The 17,379-nt window shown below is 40.0% G+C and overlaps 1 protein-coding gene across 1 annotated transcript in view; it reads left to right on the top strand.

Moving 5' to 3' along the window:
- Window positions 1–17,379, top strand: part of PATJ (PATJ crumbs cell polarity complex component) — a 132,115-nt gene that overhangs the window by 6,793 nt on the left and 107,943 nt on the right. Inside the window, 10 exon segments of the mRNA XM_041421570.1 lie at window positions 1,237–1,365; window positions 2,968–3,180; window positions 5,885–5,987; window positions 6,761–6,849; window positions 8,216–8,354; window positions 8,712–8,733; window positions 8,735–8,844; window positions 13,146–13,222; window positions 15,567–15,623; window positions 17,044–17,178. Of these exon segments, the coding sequence (XP_041277504.1) occupies window positions 1,237–1,365; window positions 2,968–3,180; window positions 5,885–5,987; window positions 6,761–6,849; window positions 8,216–8,354; window positions 8,712–8,733; window positions 8,735–8,844; window positions 13,146–13,222; window positions 15,567–15,623; window positions 17,044–17,178 (1,074 nt within the window).

Below are 17,379 nucleotides of genomic sequence, written 5' to 3'. Positions count from 1 at the left end.
TCTCAATCCCCTTTTTTTTTTTAACTTGGTTTTTTGGTTTTTTTTTTTTTTTTTTTTTTTTTGTTTTGTTTTGTTTTGTTTTGTTTTGTTTTTCCATCTGCAAATTTCAGTGGTTGGGAAGCCTTTTGTTTTTGTGACAAAGAAGAGCTTGTCACTGGGACATGTAATAAGCCAGGGCTGAACTTCCATCTGTGTTCCACCCATATTGTCCAGGTGGCTTCCCAGAATTCGGACAAACTGCACACCTAAATCCAGGGATTGCAATATTCGAATCTGAATTTATTATGCCAGTAGATTCTGATGAAAATCTGGGTAAAAGCAGTGTTTTTCCTTATTCTTTGCAATTATTTCCCTCATGATTATTACAGAGGTAGTGAAATCTGAAGGTTTTAGTGGATAATCAATATTGTTTATTGCACTGAAAATTTTAAAGAATTAAAATTTAACTGCTTTTTCATTGAAAGATCTGCACTGAACAGGCTAACAAAATAAAATACAAATATATATCTCTGCAGGGGGTCTTTAAACTTCTTTTATGATATTTAACTGGCTTTGGCAAAGATTTTCAGTATGCTAATAAATCCTTTATTCGCAGAAGACTTAAATCTGCCTACTTTGCTCCATTTGGGCCTGTATGAGATATTAATCTGACAGAAACATTGGCTGGGTTTGGGTTGCTTAACAGCTTTGTTATTTTCAGACTGTCTTGTAGAACATAAGGTCATGGTAGAGTGTAGCTTAGAAATTTGCTTCCAATCCAGTATGGCAGAATATTGTGCTGTGCTATTAATTCAGTGCTGAATGGGGGTGTTCAGAGTGTGTAAGTGAAATAACAGAAATAAGAATTTGGGCAAGGCTGAGTGAAAACTGGGCCAGTGCAAGCTCCTTGCCTCTGTTTTTCCCTCTTGTTTGCAGTACTCTGGATTTATGAAAAACTAAAAGGATGCTTTTCATTTTGGCAGGAAAACGTTAAAATTGCTTTTTCTTAGTCAATTTTTCCCTAGTATCCCGTTACCCTGAGAGTGGAGGACAGAAATGTGTGTTTAAAAACAGATGAGAAATCCCACTGCGTGTTTATGAGGAAATGGAGCTGAGTGAACAAAATCCCACAGATCTCCAGCATGTGGGGTGGAGACAGAAAATTGTTCTGATTGATTCTCCTCCTTCCTGCTGCACGTGAAAGTGAGAAACTAATGATGGTCCGAAATTAAAATCTCCTGTTTTTATTAATTGCAGATTCACTGGGGCCACGTTGAAGACGTTGAGCTGATTAACGATGGTTCGGGATTAGGCTTTGGAATTGTAGGAGGAAAGTCGAGTGGAGTGGTTGTAAGAACAATTGTTCCTGGGGGATTAGCAGATCGGGTAATTTGTTATATTGTGTCACTTCTTGTTTGATTGCAAAGTATAATTAACCGCTTTTGACAGTCTTAAAATAAACTATTACACTTAAACAAAAGGAAGCTGGTAGCATCGAAGTCTGAATGCCAACACGTGCTTTATAAATAAATAAAGGTTGAAGGTATGATCGAGGAAAAAGTCAGCACCTGATATAAATTAAGTTGTTCCTCAGACCATATTTGGCTTTTGGAACATGGTTGAACATGCAAAAATTCTGAAAAGTTGCCTGATATTTGGTATTTTTGACCTGTCTGGGGCAGGACAAGTACTCTGTAGAATTTGGCACATTTGGCAACACTCACGGGGACAAACTCTCCAAGTGAATTGTCAGGCAAGAAAATCTGTCCTCCCAAAGTCACTGCAATGCAAGATTCAGTTTAGAGATTGAAAATGTGCTATTTTCAATAGTGGAGAGGGGTTTGATCCCTGCCTTGCAGCCTGAGCAGTTCAAGGAGACACTTAGGTTTGGTGCAAAGCCTTTTTTTGGAGTTGCCCAGGCACAGTGTGCACCTCTGATTGTTTGTCTTCAGAGACTCGGTGCTGAGTGTTGCTGCATCTCAGGACTAGAACACTTGCAGTAACAAAACAGATTCAGATCTTTCAAGCAAATTTGGTCCTGATAAGTTAAAATATCTGAGGACCAGAACCCCTGCAGACAAAAGAGAGAGGCAAAAGCACTCCTTCTAGTACAGGATGGAATAAAAACTGGGAATTTGGAGAGCTTTATTGGAAAATGTTGGCTTTTTCTCAGCTGTCTCCCTCTGAACCTGCCGTGTATGAATGAGTATATTTTAATTTTTGTCTAGCACCTGTTTTGCTGTAAGGAATAAAGTGTTTTGGCTACCAATGAAGCATGTAAGCTAAGAACTCACCACATCATTCTCAGCTGAATGAGAGATCATTAAGAACATGTGAAATAATGAGGCATGTATATGTTAAAATTGGATGAGTTCGTAAATGAGTTTGAGTTGGTTCTGGAAATAACTCTGTGATTGCTGTATAAATCAGTGCACCAAAGGTGGTGGAGCTGTGCTGATCAATACCAGCTGAGAATTTGGTGCTAGAAGTTCCTGTTTGTGATGGGAATGATGATGTAGGTCATGAATCATAATTATCAGGTAAAAAATGGATTGTGTGGAGTCTTGTTACCTTCAGTGGATTTACTCACTGAAGTTGGAGCTGGTCACATGAGAAAAAGAATTGCCAGGCTAATGTAGAATCATGAGGGAAGAACTCTGTAAAAACTCCTAAACAAAATGCTGTGCTTAATATTTTAACTCCTACCTGATGAGGAATATTCTGTGAAACAGAACACACTACAATCTGTGAGATTATAAAACATTGTTGCTGCCCGTTTCCTCCTAAATGAGCAAAACAGTGGGAAAAACAGCACATAACTGTGCGAGTCCTTGAGTTATTTAAAATGTTGCCGTGCTGGTAATTTTTATTTTCTCACGTGGGTTCTCACGGCCGTGAAGATGCCCCTACACATTTCAGTTCTGTGATGGAACAGATACTTTCTGGCTGGACTGGAAACACTTTTTGCCATTTTATTTGCGTTTGAAGGACGGGAGGCTGCAGACGGGAGACCACATCTTGCAGATTGGAGGGACCAACGTGCAAGGGATGAGCAGCGAGCAGGTTGCCCAGGTGCTGAGGAACTGTGGGAATTCCGTCAGGATGATCGTTGCAAGGGACCCCAAGTGTGAATTCATGGAGGCTCCACCAGCTCCCCTGAGCTGGCCAGTCAGCACATTACCTTCCCTTCCAAATGGAAATGTGAGTATCTGCTGCTTCCTTGGGACATTTTTAAGTGTGTTTGTGGCTTGTGATCAGAAAAGAAGGAGAGAGCAGAGAGTTCTTGAGCCCTAAAGTGCTTCTCCTCTCTTGAGTCTCCAGATATATGCTTGTGTTTAAGTGGTCATTATTACAGCCCTGCCTTCTGTAATTTTCCCCTTTTTCCTCTATCTTATTAATACCTATAATCTTGGGATTGGAATGACCAGCTTTACAGAATTTATTTCAGAGTGGCTGATTTAATTACCAAGACCATAAACATTATCGATAAGTGGTACTTTTAGTTCCTCTTCTTAGCTCGTTACATTTTTCGTAATCAATCATTTGTAAGTGGATTTAAAACTGGACTCTGAATTTCCCTAAGTCTGAAATCCAGAGAGCCACGGCCACACCAGAATTATTCAGCACAATCATCTTTTTATGAAACATAAGTGTAATGTTTTCATAGTCTACGCTACTGCCTGTGATAGGAAATATATCTAAAAATTTTGAAACTTGTTTTAGCAAATCTTATCATGGTCATATCAAAGTCTCTTGTTTTTGAAGTCATTCTTTTCAGTTTTGAGTAATTAAAATCAACAAATGCTACACTAAGTGTACAGTAGGTCTCGAAACATAAACAAAGCTGTGCTTGTGTACCATCTGCTGCTACTGTGCTGCTTAGATTTAGGTGTAGAATCTGAGTAGCCTTTTCTTTCTTGTTTTTCTTGAATATGAGTGAAGAGAGCTGGGTTGTTTTTTTTGATTTTTTGGTTTTGTTTTTGAAGCACTGTTTTTAAAGGTCAGAGTAGAAGTCACTTTGCTCCAACCTCACCCCTTTGCTCACTGGGCACAGTCACTGCAAAGGCAGCTTTGTGTTTTACACCCCTGGGAAAATGCTGTGGCTGTGCCAGTCAAGGATTTAGGGTCCTTCTCGAGCTTCTTTTCCCCCCAGGGTTCCCCAGGAAGGATCAGTGCAGCAGGAAATGCAGTGTCCAGGAGATGGGAGGGCTGATCTGCATCCCTAAGGCTGGAGTCTGAGCACTGGGCTTGTCCAATATTTGACAAGAGGCTCTGCCAGGGAATCAGCATTGTCATGAGGCCCTTCTTTCCTGGCTGGATCATATTTTCCAGGGCCCACATTAGGAGCAAAATAAATAATTTTTTTTTTTTTTGTAGTGGTCGTAGTTTTGTTTCCTTCACAAAATACTGTTTTTCTCTCTTCCTGTTACCACTGATCAGCCCTGAGCACTGTGAATGCTGCAGCCTTTCTAAAATGTGATTCCTTCTCAGTGTCTTTTCAGTGTCCTTCGTGTTCCTGCTATGCAGTTTAGAGGGGGGAAAAATAATTTTCTGAACTAAATAGTGCCTTCATGTGTAGATCTGAAGAAACTCCTCTTCCTGGTGCCAGGAAAAATTTGCAAAGAGAAGATTAGTTGTTAATCTGAATGTATTTATTAATTTAATGATGATTTCAATGATCCACTGCTCAATTTGTGTCAGATTTATAATGGAACTTATCCCTATAATCTAGTTTTTCTCTGGTTTCTGAGTATTTTCACTAGCTGTGAGCTTTGGAGTGGAAAATATTTTCTCTTTCTCTTTTTTTGCAAACCAGCAGAAAGGCATTTTTAATATGTGGTTAGTTATTTTCAGTTTTGTATTAATGCTTAATTTTCTTTGAATTTCCTGTGGTAGAGAACAACTGAAACTACTTCTATGTGCGGGCACAAGAAAACAATCTTATTATCTGTACTGCCCAAGACAGTCACAGCAGCGTGCAGCCTGCTTGTGCTGACTGTATTTAGGACTTTGCACTCTGATTTTTCTGGACTTCATTTCTATTATTTTGCATCCTAGCAGGAGTGTCACTTGGAGGGAAATGTTTGTAGCCAGAGCACTGACTCTGAGGAGCTTTTTGATTATGAAAACAGCCGGGTTCTCAAGGCCACAGCTCCATTCCAGGTGCTGCTGTGGGCTTGTTTACTGTAGATAAGTGACAGCATCCAAACTTATCTTCATCTCCATCAGCCTCTTACGGAGCAAGGGAGTTGGAAGGCATTTAATGAGCTTAATGACTTTGCTGGTGGAGGGAGGTGTGTGTGATAAGGAGACAGTGCCCATCGATTTCCTTCCATTGAGAAGTGAAATAATCTTTCAGTTTGTATGGCTGCAGCTCTGGGCTGCCTTTTGGTCCTTCCAAAGCTGATGCTCGGCAAGCATTTGATTGAGCTTCTCTTTTTTCACTCCCTTATGAAATGTTTTCCATTTTCCCAGTCCCTTTTTTGCTGTTGGCAGTGACAGGATCCCTCTTGATTTCATCGCTTTAACAGACCTTACTCTCATCATCTTCTTTTTGATCTCATTGCTGTGTATCTGATTACAGAAAGAAAACAACTCTATGTATTTCAATTTATCCCTTGCAATCCCAGATTTATGTGCTTGATTGTTTTTCTCTCTTGGTCTCACCAGTGACTTTACTGTTCCCTGTTTGAACTCTTGCCTTGCAGTTCTGATTTTTACTGCTCAGAGGAGAGTTGCACAGACATCCCAGGGCCAGCCCTGTAGGGACTTTACAAATGAATTTACATTGCATTTAAACAAAATCACTTCTCACTTCTGAAGGTCTTAATTAACCTGTAGTATTGTAATAGCACTGGGAAATCATGAGAATTTTTTTACACATTGTCTTGTGCTTCATTTGTAGGATAATGACAACTTTTTTGACACCTATGACGTTGAACTTATAAAAAAGAATGGGCAAAGCCTGGGAATAACAATCGTTGGATATGCTGGCACATGTGATATAGGTGAGTTGTTCAGGATTTAGGAAAATGTTGGTCAGGGGCTTCTCAAATACCCTTTATTGACCATGGGGAAAATGAATGGCTCCTACCTGTGCTAGGAGATGGAGACATGAAATTCACTAGAATTAGAGATCAGCATCTCATATTTAGTGGGAGTTTGTGAAAGGGAAGTGTTAGTGTTTCAGGGTTGTTTGTTTATTTTTTTCTTTGTTTTTATTTGTTTTTTCTCATTGGGAGTTAGAATTAATAATCAAACTGCAAACATGACAAAGGACAGCTTTTCTGATTTCCATGTCTCTCTTGTCTTTTCGTTTTTTTTTAAAGAAAAATCCTTTTTCATTAAGATTTAAAGTACTAAATTCTTTAGCTGTAAGATGATTGAAGTCCTGATCAAAGTCCTTAAGCACATACTTTACTTTTAGCTTAGTTAGTCCTATTGAAATCAAACGCAGCATGGATTTAAGTGATTGTGGTTTAAAGCCTGGGTAAGCACAAGGATGAATCCGTGGAGGAGGTGGCCTTTTGTGAGCCATTTTAAGGGAAATATTTGAGGTCAGTGTACAGGTGGTTGTGTCAGTGCTGGGTTTTTTTTCCACGAGAGATCTCAGTTTTGTGTCAGGCTGTGGGAGTGGTAACGTGCAGATGGTGATGGTTTACAGAATCATCACTTTATGGGCAGAGGGAAGTGTGTGAAAAAGGCTGGAATCAAAAATCTTAATAAGAAAAGAAGCAAATTAGGTTAATGCAGTGACTTGTTTCTATTCCCTCCCCAACAGAACCTTCAGGGATTTTTGTGAAAAGTATAATTCCTGGGAGTGCTGCTGACCACAATGGCCAAATTCATGTTCATGACAAAATTGTTGCTGTAAGTAGAATACTCTGCTTATATATTGCTGTAGAGCTAATACATTCCACATCTCTGTTAAAAGAACAACATAGTAAAGACTTTCTAAAATTAATTAAACCTCCTCTGCTTTGCAGAAGAAATAATTTGGAGGTTCGTGTTTGTTTAGGTAGACTTGTGACAGAAATGAGCTTTGGCTTGCTGTGGTTAAAGTATTATTTTATATTCAAAGAAATAGTAAATAGTAGTTAACTGTGAAAGAGGCAAGCATTTGGATTAAAGTGTTTCAGAGTGGAGAATCTTGGCTTTTGGCCTGCAGTAAAGATGAGCAGCATTAACTTCTACTTGAATTGAATGGGACTCGAGGATTGTTAAGATTCTGCAAGATGTGGCACATTGTTTGTGTTCCTTAATGGCTCTGGAGAGTGGATACAATCAAAATGGTAATGGTCACAATTTAGGTTTAAAAGCCCAAGCTTTATGTGTAGAAAAATGGAAAAACCATTGAATAACAGTGAATTGAATAATAGCCAATTTTGCATTCACAGCACAAGCAGGAATGAATTCTACAGTCTTTTTGTTTTAAGAGGTAATATTTATAGAGATATGATTTTAAATTACTTTTAAAATGTGTGCCATGCCAGACTTTCCAAAGTCAGCTTCTCCTCTGTGGCAGCAAAAATTAATATAACCTTTTATCTGCAGGAAAGCCCTATTGGTGCATGATCTGACAGTGAGGTGATCAGAGTATTTTGGGTGTAAATTAAAATATCTGATAATGTAAGAATTGGGCTGTTCAGGGTGGATTATACAAACAGTTGTGTTTGTAGAGGCTTGTGTGGGGCATGTTAGAAAACCAGCAGTGATAATGAACTGAATAGAGTTCCAGGCTGGATACTCTGCTTGGAACCTTCATCCACAGTCCTTGTCAAGCTGGTTTTGGTAAGCAAAAAAATAAAAAATAAAAAGAAAGGAAAAATCTGTGCATACTTGTATCAGATTAGTAAATTCTGTTTTGTGGTTGTCCCCATGAAAACAGAAAGAAGAAATTACTGTTGTGTTTCCTTTTAAAATGCATTTTGGAAATAAATTCTCATCAGTGAAATGTAACAGATTTAATGAGATTGTTTTGCAAATATTGCTGTCTTGGGAGAATAACCCTGTAATTCCTGCACTAAATAACGTGGCTGTTGCTTACAGTCTGTGATACCCACAACATAGCCTGAGAATGCAGCACAGTGTTTTGCAAATATTGCTGTCTTGGGAGAATAACCCTGTAATTCCTGCACTAAATAACGTGGCTGTTGCTTACAGCCTGTGATACTCCACAACGTAGCCTGAGAATGCAGCACAATTACTGTTATTTGCTACAATTTTCTTGTTTTAGGTTGATGGAGTCAACATACAGGGTTTTACCAACCAAGAGGTGGTGGAGGCACTGCGAAACACAGGGCAGACTGTACGTCTCACCTTGCTCAGAAGGAAACCTTCCTTTGCCATTTCCTCAGAAACACCTTCAGGGAGAGGTAATTCTGTTTGTGTAGCAACTGGTTTTATTTTTCACTCAATTTAGTTACCTCATTGAACAGTTCAGGAGTGGATAACACATGATCCTCAGGTTTTCTTAATGGTGCACTGCAGAAAATTAAGATGCTTAAAGGAGGAATGGAAATAAACTAAAATGAGAGATTCAGGAAAATTCAGTGCATAACTCCTGTGTAGCCACCCCAACAAAAAAAAAACAAAAAAAAAAAAAAAAAAAAAAAAAAAAAAAAAATAAAAAAAAAAAAAAAAAAAAAAAAAAGAAGGAATTACTGAGGTGGTGTTACTGCATCCTTTATTTTGCAGCATATGATTTGGGGCTTTTAAATCTTATTTTACAGTGCAGCCAACTGTTCCAATCTTTGTCTCCTGGAGCTGTAAGGCCTGAAATTAGTGTGGCCACTAAGAATGAGAAAAAACAAGAACAGAAGGATAATCTTCACAATGAAAAGCAGCAGAGTCTGCATCAGGCAGGTAGATAGGGTACCTTGCAGTGCCTCTGCTGGGTCTGGTTAAAATCTACCATCTCTAATTCCATTTTCAGCACTGATGGGTTGGCTTAAAACATCTTTAGCTTTTGCCCTGCAATGCTTTCTGAAGGAAAGCTCTGCCTCTTGGATCTAACCAACTCTTTCCACAGTCCACAGGTCTGCTGAGAGTGGGTTCTGAGATGTCTCAGGGTTTGTAATTCCCTGGATCTTCTTCCTTGCATGAAATTTGCCCTTTTCCAGGCAGCAGTGGTCCCCTTTGTTTAGGGAGGGATTTTTTAAGGTTACAGTCAGTGGAGGTGCAGCTCTTTTGGTGCTCAGGAGTGACTCTCATTAACTCTGGAGAGCTGAAAGCCTCCAGCTCAGTGATTCCTCTTTGTGGTCCTGGTCCTGCACTGATGACCTGAGGTGTGCAGTTTTCTGCTGGGAGAGGCTTTATTTATCATCCTCCTCTGCTGCTAGGGCCCTGCCAGGGAATTCTTATTTATTTCCTGATCAGTCACACCCACCTTCATGGCTGGACTCAATAATCTGAGAGATCTTTTCCTGCCTTAATGATTCTGTGATCTTCTTACCCTGACACTTCTTAAGACTCCTGCAGAGTATTTTCATAATATTCTTCTGGTTTCCATCATCTCTGAATGTGCTGCTCTCTTGGCATTGCAGTAACTTCATCAGAACTCCGATAACTGGAGTTCAGAAAAGGCATTTTTTTAACAAATTCAGGCACAGGGGCAGGTCACAAAGGCATGGGCTGCTCTGGGTTTTAGCTGACTTTGGAACCAAGGCTGGAGGTCTTTCCAGAACCTTCAATTCCCCCACAGATTTCTGGGCTCCTCTACAGGAATTCTGGGTGAATTTATACAGCTTGTGTTAAAGTCAGCATAAATTATCCTTATGCCTTGTAGTTTCTAAGACATGTAGATGTAATAGAGCATTCTAAATTACGGCTGTCAATGAATAGCAATTCTGCTGTGATTGTTGAGGATCTGTCAGTATTAAAGACAACCTGGAAACGAGAGAAATGTAGCAGTTCCTATATTCCATTCTGTTTTACTTTTCTGTCCAAGCCTTGTAACCAGACATCCTTTGTTGTGACTTTTGCATGTTCCCAGAAATAGGAAGCCAGAACAGAGGTGGTTGAGTAGCTGAGAGTTGAGGTTCTCAAAGCATTGTTTTGCTATGACAGAGGCTGGAAAAGAGCAGCACTTTGTCTGTCCTGTGTCACTTACCCAGTTTTTTTTTTTTTAATGTGGGACTTGTATGCATATTTTACTCCTGCAGAAATATGATGTATGAGATTTCACCTTGGAACAGAATTTAATGGCCAAGTTTAAGTTCCAAAGATAGGTGCTTATTTTGGATGTGGTGATGGGCACTTCATTATAATGGTGCTAAAGCAAATACTGCTAATTTAAGGCTCTGGCTAAACTCTGGAAATGCTTTTAGAAGTTTAATGTAAAAGGTATGTTTTATAAAACGTGTATGACTTCCCTTTAAGCCCAGTTGTGTGAAATTCTTATTAAATTGTGTTTCCTGGGGAGGTATTAAATAGTAATTCTGGCCAGGCAAAGCCATGCTTAAGCAGTCCTGGTACAAAGGCAGCAGGGCTTGGGCTGCAACGTGCACGAGGGCTGAAACTCAGAGCTAGCAGAGTGCAGGCAATGAATTTAACAGCTGCAGCCTCTGCAAGCCTGCAGGCTGGGCAGAACTGCTCCATCCTGCCTTGCAGGAGTACTCAGAACCCAGAGGGACAATGTTGGCAGTCAGGAGCTTGAGAGATGTCTGGGGAAAAAGCCCCAGCAGTAGGGCAGGAAGAGGAAGGGTTTTAATGAAGAGCACCCTTGTGTAGGAACTTTGTGAGAGCAGGAGGAAGCTGCGAGAAAAATAAGATCCCAGCTTTGAAGAAGCTGACAATTTTGACCAGAAAAGATGATTTTTACAATAGGTTTGTGGTTCCTGCTTTATGCTTGCTAATTAGAAATGAAAAACTGCCTGGAAGCGCAGGCAGAAGGACAGGCTAAATATGCTGAAAAGTTGTTGCTAATGAAAGCTGTCCCTGGAAGTGTTTTCATTTCTGAGGCCTTGCACATTATAGAAGACATGGTACATATGTTAGGTCATGAGGAATTCAGCTGGATGAGAGACTAGAAAGAAATTTCCTATTAGCTGCCATGTGGAAAAAGCTGTTGGGGGAAAAAGGAACATTGTAAGTGAATTGAGTGATGCCACTGGAATTGAATATATTCAATCCAAATCCCTTCAGCCCACATTTCCACAGTTGTAAGAAGTCACAAGCTGAGACTTCAAAGTGTATTTGAAAGAAAGAAAGGGGAAAACTTCAAATGGAGACGTGCATCAGCACCTGCTCTGAACGACTGTAGATTTTGGTAATGTGTTTTGGAAGTGACAAAAAAATCTGTATTCAGCCAGCTGAACACAGCTTACAGTTGCTGAACTGAACTTTGAGCTTGACCCTGAGATTCATTACTCCTGGTGAACCTTGAAATCTATATTTGGCTGCACAGTGGATTTCAGGTGCTTAGATCCTGTGTGTTCACACTGTTGTAACTCTGTAATAGCAGAAAAAGAGACTCAGGAATTTCTGCCCCTCTGTTTTTCTGCAGATGGAAGGAGCAGAAGAATGCACTGGTGTTCTGGTTTTGATACAGTTCACAAGTAAAGACAGTGATCAGCCTGTGCTTGATCATACATTAGAAACTTTAATTTCCAATTAAGTTAAAAAAAAACTTTAACTAGCAGTTGAGAATTTTAGGACAACTTGTCTTCCCATTATTTTTTAAGGAGACAATTTATTTCAGAGACAACTGTGGGCTGTATTTACAATCCCAAGTTTTTAGTCTTGCTGGGGTGTTGTTTTGGTAGCAGAAAATAGCTATCAGGATTGCTGGAATTCTCAGATATCTGTGTCTGCTTGAGCCTGTGCGTTGAAAATCCTCTGGATATTTCCAAGTGACGCTCAGTTGCTGGGCTCTGAGCAGTGTGGTTTCTCAGGGCAGATCAGACAGAATTTGCCTGTCTGGCATGGCTAAAAGTGAGCTTAGAGAGAACAGGGGTGGGCTGTGTTGTCGCAGGAGTAAACTCCAATCTTTGTTTTTATTGAGTGGAAAACTTCAAAGTCGCAGAAGTGTGTAATGAGGATTGTATTGCAGAGCTTTATCTCTGCGGGCTGCGAAGGTGCTGAAAGCAGAGGCAGCCTGACAATGCCATTTGTGCAGGGTTTTGCTCTTGGTGGGCTCTGAGCTCCTCGTGGTATCCTCACAGTTCCCCCCCCAGGTATTTTACTAACTGGTTCTGTGCAGAACCTGAGCTTGTGCTTTACATTCTGAATTTCAGGGCGATGCAGCGGCAGCGCTGAGTGGTCTGTGCCTTGTCTAGACATCTGACAAACTACTGAAGCCATTCAGGGGGGAGAAAAAAAAAACCTAGTTTTTGGAAATTCAGCCTCCAGATGCTGCTGCTGTCGCTGCTGGATGGAATTTGCTGTAGAGCTTGATTCTTACCAGTTACACATTGCTCCAGCTTGGAACTTTATATGTGAGCTGAGCTTCTGGCTGAGGTCAAACACAGGGCAGCCAGTCATTTTCTGCTGTCTAGCTCTGTCAAATTGTCTTACAGGACTGTAACCAACTGCCTTGGTTGCATAAGTAAGAAAGCTGAAAAGATATAAATGTCAAGATAGCCAAGTTCCCACGGAAGACTGGTTTAGAACTGGAGCTTATATTAAAGCTCATGTTACTTACTGGCCTAATTAAAGCAGACAAGGCTTTATACCTGCCAAATGTATAAATAAAGTCTGTGCCTGCATTGTGCTGACACAGCCCCTCGATAACAGCAATATCTTGTCAGGTGTTTTCCTTCTTAAGGGGGCTCATTTGGGTGGGAGATGATGTTTCCCTGGAGTGGGAAGCGTTTTTACGGCAACAAATGATGAAGTTGTGTGAAATTTGTTTTGCAGCCTGAAAGAATGATTTATTTACAGTACTGCATGGTACAGAACTCGCATCTCATCACCAAGCATCACCTCTTCTTGCCTCTCAGCTGAATAAATCACACTTTTACAGGAGATGACATTTTGCATTGTTTTCCTAAGAAAGACGTTTTTGATTTGTGCTGTTTGATAGACTCAGCTTAATGCACTTCCCTTTTGGGGATTACTCCCTCTAATCTTTTATTTACACTGAATTTTTATTGGAGTATTTAGAAGTAAATGTACTTCTGAATGTACAATATGCTTGTAAATTCAATATTCACTTTCATACTTAGGAAGAGTCCCACTCCCTCCAGCACATGAGCTGAAATCCAAATGGGAAAACCTGCTGGGACCAGAATACGAAGTTATGGTATGTTTTATTTCAATAAACTACATTCATGAATGTTATTTCTTTAAATTACAGATCTGTGAGCTTAGCATCACAGGCTGTTTATAGAACAGTTCAGTGTTTGGAACAGCTCAGTAACATCAGATTTTCTTTCCTGTAACATCAGGGCTGAAATGTATGTTATAGTGAGTTGGGGGATTTGCTGCCCTTTTATTTTATTCTGTTTATATAGATACTATTGTTCCACAATACGAGACAGGAACAGTGATTTAAGGAAATCAGCTGTCCTGTTAAATCTGCATCACAGGAGCCACTTAAAATATATGGCATTTTTATTATTTCATTCATGATCTATTTGTTTTACTGGGCACTGAATTAAAAAAGGGCTCAGGATAGAGCTTCCGTTTTCAGAAGAATCTTACCATTTTATCTGAAGAATGAAAGAATGATTTTCAAACATGCTGGGAAAATACAAAGTAATTCTCAATAGTGTAACTTTGTGGTGCCAGTGTCTAGTAGATATTTCTTCCCTTCATATTAAATAATTGCCTAGCAAAAGATTGTTTTGATGAATTGTCACGAGGAGTTGATGGAAATTGTAATTCACTTGTGCTTTTCAGTGCTGGGTGAGCCAGCTAGTACAGATAAAGGCTCGACACAGCGTTCTTCCCGAAGCCTTAAAAAATTCTCACCACCACCAAGAAAATGCCCTGTTTGTCTTTGCAATGCTTGTCCAGTTGATTTAGAGACACTTATTTTTACTACTTGGAGTAGCCATCGTTCCAGTCACTCGCTGGGAGATTTAAAGTAGCTTCAAGAATTGCCTTGAGAAACTCGCTTCCCCTCTTTCCATTAGCACTCCGTTAAGATCTGGAACTCGTGTGAGATTATGTACATGATGCAATAAATCTGTTTGGCTGCCCACTTCAGTTGCTTGCTATTCCCACCCTTACATTTCCAGGGGCTGATATTACCTCCCCGAGCACTATCACACTTCCCACAGAGGATGAAATCCTGCTTAGCTGGTGAATCCAACCATTCCAAATCCTCCTTCGGCCGCCGCCGGTGAAATGTCAGCAGTGGAAATGTTAACCATGGGGCTTCTTGAATGATAGAAGGGAGCTCTGCTGGCAGCCCATCCTGAAAGCCATTTTTTGGTTCTGGTTGCCTGTGCTTCCCTGCTGTGTCCAGGAGCAGTGTCCAGTTTGAGTGGCACCGCAGTGCCTGTGTCACACCATCCTCGCTCAGCCCCTGAACTCACCCCAAAGGCGCCTGCAGGGTTCTCTCAGGAGTATTTGCCTTGGGAGGAAATAGCTGCTTCAAGAGAGGGGTTGGTGGCCCTGGTGGCTCCTGTGCTGCTGGTCCTTCTTGGTGCCAGTGGAAGGAGCTGAGGTTCCTGAGCAGGGGCTGTGTGGTGTCAGGCTGAGGGGCTGCCAGTCATAAACCCACTTAGTTACCTGGACATGAAATGGGTTCAGTCTGTCAGGAAAAAACACCCTGAGTACTGCAAAACAACATGCTATAAGCACTGTTTAAAATGAATCCAAAAGAAAAGTCTCATCTTTATTGAACTAGAAGTTTTCAAAGAAAAGTTACCTGATTGGTTTTTTCAGATCAACCAAGTGTAGCTTTCCTTTAAACATTCAACTTCAGTGTCCCAGATTCCAGACCTGGGCCATATATTGGAACTAAATGATCTTTAAGGTCTCTTCCAACCCAAACCATTCTATGATTTTGTCTTAATTACATTTAAAATTGAAGTAAATAACCTTCTAATATTACAGATAAATCTGTTATGTTAAGGAGGGACAAAACAAGAAAACTGGTCGTGAGCAGAGTAATTTTATTATTAATCTTTAAAAAAGACACTGAAAGGATTTCCTGTCCCTGGTTTAAATAACCCACTTTCCATTCCCATCTGGTAATTAAAGTTATGTATTTCAAGCCAGAAGTTGGTGGGTTAGTCTGGATGGGAGATGGCTGCACTGTAGCCTGAGGTAACAACTTAAGCTGTCATACTTTCAAATTCTGACTGGCAAGTCCGTGTGGGTATTTGTGTCAAACATAATGGCATTTTGTGCTTACACAGGATTACTGAACTTGACTAAAATTGGCATTTGAGCTCCGGGAGTAGGATAATATTGGAGTCTGCTAATGGTGCATAATCACCACATTCCTACTTGTAAATGTTCTGTGCCTGAAAGATTTTTCTAACATTTGTTTAAAATTATTTTGCATCAATGTGACATTGTTTAAGTACGGTTTATTTTGCTCCTGAGTTGAGGTTTTTTTGCCAGAATTTCATCGTTCTGGTAAAGTCTTTATTGTCCCGCTGTTGAAAAATGTTCTGATGTCCAATTTTTAGGTTGTGAATGTGGATATGCCCTTTAAAGACGATTCAGAGCTCCAGAAGTACTCAAAGGTAAGGCTTACATGGTGGTTTCCTTCCTGGTGTATGTTGGCAGAGTAATCCTGGGAGGGCAAGACGCAATTCCAGATGTGGTTCAGGAATTTAGTGGTTTTGTGGCTCTGTGTTTTCCAAAAAAAGGCTGCCAATATTCTGCTTATCTCCTGGACTGATCCAATACCTTTTCACAGCACAGGCAAATGAACCTTTTAACAGTTCATTACCAAACGCCCAAACAACAAAAAAAAAAAACCACCCTCAAACCCTAAATTTTGGGGTATTTAATTGCACAGAATGGAGCAGAGGTTGAAACTGTGCTAAACAACTTTTTTGTCCCACAGAGGATTTTGCTGTAGTGATCCTGGCTCAGGCAAAGGGATGTGTAATTCATTTAAATTGTCAGATCTTAAATTAATTTCACTTCCAAGAGATTTTTCAAGATACCCCTGTTAATATTGTGGAAGAGAGGTTTTTAGAGGTGATGCATTTATATATTTGTGGGGACACCTCAGTGGGGAAGGGCCATAAAGTCATGATCAGACATGGCTCTGAAGGGATGCTGTGGATCAGTGGATTGCTCCTTTTATTTGAATATCCAGAATAATTTGGGAAGCAGGACAGTCAGTCAGTGTTTGAACTCCAGTAATAAAAAGCCAGAAAATGTCCAAACTGAGGGAGCAGCTCCTGCTGATCATCCCTTTTCCCCAGCTTGCCATGATTTCTTCTGTCTTTTCTGGACAGTGTATCACTTTTATTCTACTTTTCCTGATATTAGCAGACTTAAGGCACTGAGGGTTGGAGTTTCCCTAGAGAAAAATTCCAAATTAGGGAGTTCCAGTGGGAAAAGGCTGACACAAAATCAGTGATTTCCCCTTGCAGAAAAAAGGATGTCAGTTTTGTAACTACTTACAGAGGACACTTCATGGATATTTTTTCTGCCTTGTAGTAGTGTAGCTCCCAAAGGAGTAAGACAGCTGATCTTGTAGTGAGATTTTAGGGCAATTATGGAACTTTTTTTTATTCCTTTATTTATTTCTATTTATTTTATTTTTGTTTCCCTTCTCATGGAAGAGGGCTTGGAACTGGATGATGTTTAAGGTCCCTTCCAACCCAAACCATTCTGTGATTTATTGACAGCTCACCTTTTGGGTGGTACTTCTCTCTGTATTTTTCCCATTAAGTTTAATTATTTGAGAATACAGTTCAAATTGCCTTTCCCCCCAGGGAAAAGACTGGTTGTTTTTATTTGTGCAAACAGTTTGTAAAGAAAAGTTATGGACACTTGTGCTGTAACACAGGTGAGGTCACTGTAAACATTTAATCATCTTACTGTGGGTTTGGTTCCATTTGGTGAGCTACTGAATCCTAAATCTGGTTTTATCCTGGTAGATAAAGATTTAGACTTAAATACATATTTATATTTATCTTTTGGCAGCTGTTACCCATCCACACTCTGAGATTAGGAGTTGAGCTGGACACTTTTGATGGACATCATTACATATCATCCATTGCTTCAGATGGCCCAGCTGCAGCACTTGGTCTTCTGCAACTGGAGGATGAACTTCTGGAGGTAAAAAAATAAAACAGAAAATAAAAATTATCTATTTCCTCTTTTTTTTTGGCCGCCTTAAAATTCTTCTCTTCAGTTCTAGCTTGACTGCTGTGTGTGCAGTAGAATTATTCCAGATTAGTTGTGGAAGCAGAGTTGTGCTTTGGAATTCACATTCATTTTCTTCACTGTTCCCTTCCACATTTATGGAAAAAATGTCAA

The sequence above is a fragment of the Onychostruthus taczanowskii genome, unplaced genomic scaffold, assembly GCF_017590055.1.
Source record: "Onychostruthus taczanowskii isolate IOZ18803 unplaced genomic scaffold, ASM1759005v1 scaffold7, whole genome shotgun sequence".
In the NCBI taxonomy this organism is placed as follows: Eukaryota; Metazoa; Chordata; class Aves; order Passeriformes; family Passeridae; genus Onychostruthus; species Onychostruthus taczanowskii.
The sequence above is the reverse complement of the archived record's forward strand: the minus strand, read 5'-3'. Positions and strand labels throughout refer to the sequence as shown.